Source organism: Pseudochaenichthys georgianus, chromosome 17 (assembly GCF_902827115.2).
Source record: "Pseudochaenichthys georgianus chromosome 17, fPseGeo1.2, whole genome shotgun sequence".
Classification (NCBI taxonomy): domain Eukaryota; kingdom Metazoa; phylum Chordata; class Actinopteri; order Perciformes; family Channichthyidae; genus Pseudochaenichthys; species Pseudochaenichthys georgianus.
This window is the reverse complement of record NC_047519.1, coordinates 28,686,626-28,693,028: the sequence shown is the minus strand read 5'-3', so window position 1 is coordinate 28,693,028 and position 6,403 is coordinate 28,686,626. Positions and strand designations below refer to the sequence as shown.

Sequence of the window (6,403 nt, the reverse complement as noted above, 5' to 3'; positions counted from 1 at the left end):
TAGTCATTACAACTCATGCTGTGCAGACAAACAATATTCCACTTTTAATTATAATGTACACCGCCAATTTTCAAAGATACCAAATATGGCACTTCCTGGGGATATATAAATGTATGCCTTAAAGTGTTAACATAGTTTTTACTTAAAGCTCCTTATGGATAAATACAACGGGGGAACTAAGAGGATTACGACCCTCGGCCTCCAGTCAAACACTTTCAGAATGAACTGTCACAGTAAACTTTCACAGTTTAGTTGGTGGCAGCCAGAGAGTTGTTGAACATATTAAAGTAAAGTAAAGTCACTAAAAACCACAAATGTTCAAGTTACAGTAATACCTAACAACTAAATGAAAATCGGAAAAGTCATGATAAACTGTGAGAGATAGTGAATAAATGATTTGCCAAATGTGCAGCTGCTGAAGAGATGTAGGTTTTTGTCGTACTGTGACTGCAGATTGTTTTTTTAAATGTTTGAACATTTTCAGAAACAATGGAAATGTAATTTTCCAACCCTGTTAAAATAAACTGATCTTGCATGATGCAGGATGTGCACAAGACACCCAACTACTCTGAACTCCAACATGTTCAAGCAGCAGTGGAGCTGGAGCAGCATAACATTAATCATATTCAGTCCTGTGAAAAGGTTGTGTTCATTTTCTTTAATTGCAAATGTGTATTTCAAAGAAGGAGAGAAGGAAAGCGAGTTTTTTTTATCAACCTAAAATAAGTGAACGTGTGGTTTGACATTTTTAAATGAAAAGGCATCTATCAGTTTTGAGCTAGGCTTATGAGTTTTATGTGAAGAGTTGAAAGACGTAGATTCATCATCAATGTGATTAAACCGGTCATGTTTTGGATCAAATAGAAATTTGAATTTAAATAACATTGAGTTTTGTGGCACCAGCCGGATGGATGGCTTGTGACCTTTTGTATGATCTCATTGGCCGATCCAAAAAGGTTGAAGCATTAATTACATATTACAAATATACAACCAAACTTTGTGGGTGATTCATTCAGCAAATGAAGAGTATGTTGTTTTTCCTCATGTGTACTGAATAAATACAATTAGAATAAAGCAGGGATTATTTGAACAACAGTTCCTCCTGCTGGCTGAATAAGGAAACTGCTACTACACATTTCGAATAGAGCAACCATTTCTGTATCTGTATTATGTAAACATCTATTTTTACAATGCAGAGAACACATTTCACTGTGTGTGCTGTGTGCTCTGCATGTGTGACCATTAAAGAGGGCTTCATCCCTCCCAATATTTATTTCATTTATTTATTTACAGTATATTATTTGTATTTTGTATTTCTTTGGGTTTATTGATGAACAAGTATTTTAGATTCTGCCATTTTGTTTAGGTTGTTGAACTTCAGACACTGATTTAATAAGGAATTCATCTTTTGTCTCAGGCTTTCATACTTCACATGTTTGCTTTTAGTAAAAATACTTAATAAACTTGAACACAATATTAAATATCTGCCTACTGTAGGTATAGTTTATTAGCTACACCTAGCTCAAACGGCAATCGTATACACTGAGTTGTTTTGACAAAGAGAACACAGTCAAATTGAATGTATTTATTCACTATGATCTTCAACAATAACAGGGGTAGGGTGCAAAGTGCGCACTGCATCTACACAAGCCATCGTACATGTAGATAAACAAGGTGAAATATAATGAGTTGTAAATTCATCAGAGATGCAAGGAAATTAGAAATATACACGATGGGATTTACAGAAACATAAAGATATTGCGGCCAAGGATTCAGGGATTTCCTGGTGAAGGACAAGCGAACTAATTACCACTCTTTTTGATTTGATAAGGGGTGATGGATTATTAGAATGACAATGATGTTTAATACGCTTGTACCCTTTTTAGGAGGCCATAATGTATTTCACAAAAGCTTCATAATTGATGCATCCGTTAGCATCCTCCTGGTTTTGCATCAGTTGATCCACCTCATCTTCCCTCATCTTCTCCCCTGTGGAGCATTAGAAAGAAACAGTAGGACGGTTAGCTCAGAATGCATCTTAATAATGATCGCTTTTTAAAAAAAATCATTATGAAAACTGTTTAGCTCACCCAATGTTGCCAGAACATGTCTCAGCTCAGCTCCCATGACAGTGCCATTCCCCTCTTTGTCAAACACCCTCAGACCCTCCACAAAGTCCTCATATGTACCACAGTCCTTGGCCTTGCAGATGTGTTGGTGCATGGGCAGAAACTGGTCAAAGTCAAGCATCTTGGTATGCATGTCTGTGTGTGAAAAAGTGTTTTTACCAAAGGAAATTAAATCTGCGCAGGCTGCAGTTCTGACCGATGTTGAACTTAATTGTAACCTTTCTGCGTTTTCCACAGATCTGCATTTGAACCAGAACTGTGCACATCAGTGGCGGTTCTAGACCAACTTTACTGGGGGGGGCGAGGCTGGGGCCAGTTATTTCATGAGATGGGCACAATAAAAGCAGGTTAAAAAGACAAAGACAGTATAAAGTAATTCTGTAAAATAAACATAAAATACGGTAAGGTATTTGTTTTAGTACATTTAAGTTACAGTCCTTTGTTTCAGTTAATAGCCGCGTTCACACTGCGGTACTTTTCCCACAAAGGTTCATGCGAACTTAGTTCATGCGAACTCTTTAGTTCGCATGAACTAAGTACAGATCGCGTTCACACCAGAAAAAGTCCCTGGGGGTGGATTAGGCAAATGAAGCCGCTGACGTCACTTCTTCTTCTTCTGCTTTGGGTTTACTGGCAGGCCGCAAATCACTTCACGGCGTATACTGCCGCCCAAAGTCCCCGGCCGAAAGTCCCCGGCCGGAAGTCCCCGGAGTTGGGGAAGGCTTCAGTAGAAGCTGCTGGGACTCCCAGCAGCTTCTACTGAAGCCTTCCGAGTAAATCGCCAGAACGCCGACACCTCCTCATCTCCACCGCTCCCATGTTTTATTTTGTGTTGCCATAAGTTAGTCTCTCTGCGTTTCTGCGCTGGGCTAATGCTAATAATGCTAATGCGAGGATAATAAAATGGCGGCTTCACAAAACTTTTTGGGAGTTTTACGGGGCGTGGTTTGCAATTCGCCCAGCCAATCAGGAATATAGCTCTTTTCTCAAAAAAGAGCCGCTCGAAAGTCCCTGCTCTCTAGCAGGGACTTTCGAGGGGGTAAAAAGGTTCGCATGAACTACTTTTAGTACCGGCTCTTTTTGGTGTGAACGCGATCATGAACTAAGTTCGCATGAACCTTTGTGGGAAAAATACCGCAGTGTGAACACGGCTATTGAGACTAAGTTCTACAACACCAAGTTGTCTTTGTGTATTTGTGAATGAAGCGCCATCTCATGGTTAAATCCTGTAATTGAACAAATGGGGAAATTTGGCAACGCCCTCTAGCAATTTGGCAACGCCCCCTAGTAATTTGGCAACACCCCCAGCCACTGGGATCCGCTGGGTTTTTGGTTGGAATCCGCTGGGTGGAGTCCTATCTGGAGTGCTACATCTCTAGAGTATTTGTTTTAGTAACTTTAAGTGACAATTTAATTAAAACACATAAACAGTATTTGCTTTTATATAAGGTAATGAACAGTTTAATCTCTACTGTACATCCGGGTCTCTGATTTGATTAAGTTCCAATAAAGTGTTACGGGGGGCACTGGCCCCTGTTGCCCCCCCCCAGAACGTGCACGTAGACATTGACCCACCTTCAACCTTTGGCTTTCCAAGGACATTCATGATCTCTGTGTTGGTAGGATTCTGGCCCAAAGCCCTAATCAGATCACCACACTGGGCGTAAGTGATTTTCATCTCGTTGGTTGGTGTTGTGTCAAACAGCTGGAAGGAATCTTTGAAGTCTAAAATCACAACGAAAAACAGGTGATTCCTTCTGATTACTATTCAGTTCATTGTGATCCAAGAATGCATGCATAATCTTAGAAATAAGGCCTTCAAGATGCTTCAAAGTAATCATGTTTAATGACACCGATGAGGTAAAAGTCTTTTTCTAGAAGAAGAAGGAGCCAGAAAGAAACTCTTTTTTTAAAAGGGATCTACTTTGATGGAAATATTTACTTTAAAATAATATCCCTGATATGTTGTATCATCAGCTGTTGCCTTGCATTTCTCACACACTAATAGAGAGGGCACGATCACACAATCCACTCAATCCATCTATAAATAGCTGACACTCCATGCAACACAAACGACAACTAGAACAACAACAACAACAACAACGTCAATCTTACCCTCAATTTGCTCTGGGGTGAATTCCAGCTGAAAGGAGACAAAGCAAACCAGGCGGTTAGATGCTGCAGATCATGCGTGATTATTGCAGTTCACAAGGCAAGTCAGTCAAATGTACAGCAGAATACATTCATAAAAGAAACACAGAAAAAACTATTACATTTGACTTCTGGCCTGACCTTTGTCGTTACAGCGCTTATCCACAGATCAAGTTGCATTCTGATCATAGTGCGTTGTTTATCGGTGACCTTCAGTCGGATGCCTCCTTGTTACAGTCCGTCTGCGACTGTCTGCCTCGTTGGAGTTTATTTTTAGTCGCAATATCTGGCGATGAATGTTTGATACTGTTAACACCATCCAGAGGTGATATTTTAACCGAGCTTAGATAAGTGTTTGGATAATATTTTTACAAAGCTTCATAGAGCTAGAATGACATTTAGGTCAATACATTAAAAGTTGATGATAATGTCCTGTGACGTTTGGATGCACTCACTTTAAGCATAATTCATTAACCATTTTTCGTGAGAAACATGAGGTTCAAAACTTTCAAAATAACCTTGTTTACAACTTTATCATCACTCTGTATTAATTATTTACAGGTATTCTTCAAGACCAACACACACTTTTAAAAAGTGGATATCAAAGAGATCAGTCAGCATCAGAATGAAAGGACAAAGCAATTGTAAAATAATTGTTGTTTGTTTAACATGTGCGCTATAGCAGAGAAAGAGATGTCAAACCAACTTCTAACATGGAAATTGAATAATACGTCTTAAAATACATTATTGTTCTTAATACCCATGACACATGATGACTATTTATACTGTATATGTTGGCCTCTCATCAAATAGTGCCCATAGTTTCTATCTGATGTCTGGATTTATACAAACCCCAGCTCCTCTATGAAGCTTTGTACAAATATTATCCAAACACTTATCTATGCTCGGTTAGAGAGGGATGACGATGGATGTAATTATCTATATTTTTCTTCCTTTCCAGATTTTCCAACCACTTGCCCTCAGAGAAATGGTGCGGGTGGTCTGCTATTCTCAAACATAATGAAATCATATTTTGTGGCTTTAACCAAGCTCCATTATAACAAAGAGGCTCCCCTCAAACAGGAAAACATGTATCCATTGAGAAGGGGCCCAGTCAGCAGAAGATCTTTCCATGATGTCTGGTATCAGTTTGTTCTGAATCCCCCCGACAAGAAGTCAAAGCTTTACACAATTTACAATGCATGTTTGAAGTTTAATGAAGCACTGAAATAACTATAATTGTTATATAAATTGTGAATATAACCTTTCATGTGGCTGTACACTCCTGTTTCACTTGCACTGCTGAATTTAAGTCACACGGGGTCTCTGATGCTCTTTACACACCAGCTTAGCTTTCAAACAGACCATTGCTGTGAAATCTCATTATTAGTAACATCCCATAGTAAGATCATTAGAAATGCTTCTATTAAAAACATCATTTAAGTATTTACTGGTTAAGTTGAATTTCAAGTGTGAGTAATTATTGGTTGATTAAAGACCAAAACACTCCAATCTGTCTAAAAGCAGATCTACAATTGCTCTGCAGTGCTGTTTTTCTTTTGTTTTACCGTGACTGTTGCAGGGTCAAACACCGGGGTCTTAGGGCGCTCTGGCTCTGGGGGTTTGGGGGCTGCTGGTGCTGCTGCAGCTTTCGGCTCTTCTTTCTTCTTCGGGGCCATCACAATAATTCAAAGTGGAGGAAAGACACAGCGGAGGGGTACTGCGGTTAGAAGTGGCCCATTAGAGGTGAGGTCCCTTTATCCACTGTCCACAGGTGTCATGTCCTCCACAACCCCCCACCCCCCCTCCCACAACGCCCAACCACACTGCCAACAATACAGGGATGACTATAAAAGGATGTGGCTTTGTGCTTCTATTTAAGACAAAGATTGCCATTGTGCGTGTACATCATCAGGATATGAAAGCTCCTACGCCTGGGAGCTTCTGATAATCAGGCTATTTCCATCAACATTAGTGAGACCTTGGTGTGACCTCTGCGATCCTGGACAGTTGACCGTGTTCAGTGAAGTGTGGTGGTTATTAGTGAGGAGGGGATGAAGACAAAGATGATTAGTGGACAAGAGGGGGTGAAGATGTTGAAATGACAGAGCAGCAATGCTGTC

At 39.9% G+C, this 6,403-nt stretch overlaps 1 protein-coding gene across 2 annotated transcripts; it reads right to left on the bottom strand.

The window, feature by feature from the left end:
* Window positions 1–1,570: 1,570 nt before the first annotated feature.
* Window positions 1,571–6,022, bottom strand: myl13 (myosin, light chain 13). 2 transcript variants are annotated; one of them, XM_034104586.2, is made up of 5 exons: window positions 5,849–6,022; window positions 4,245–4,272; window positions 3,705–3,854; window positions 2,091–2,264; window positions 1,571–1,989 (listed from the first exon to the last, which is right to left on the bottom strand). In XM_034104586.2, exons 1-5 carry the CDS (start codon window positions 5,957–5,959, stop codon window positions 1,883–1,885), a joined length of 570 nt encoding a protein of 189 aa, XP_033960477.1. In that variant the 5' UTR covers window positions 5,960–6,022; the 3' UTR covers window positions 1,571–1,882. The 2 variants fall into 2 exon arrangements, with proteins under 2 accessions (XP_033960477.1, XP_033960478.1); XM_034104587.1 differs by lacking the exon at window positions 5,849–6,022 and adding an exon at window positions 4,422–4,554.
* Window positions 6,023–6,403: the final 381 nt, after the last annotated feature.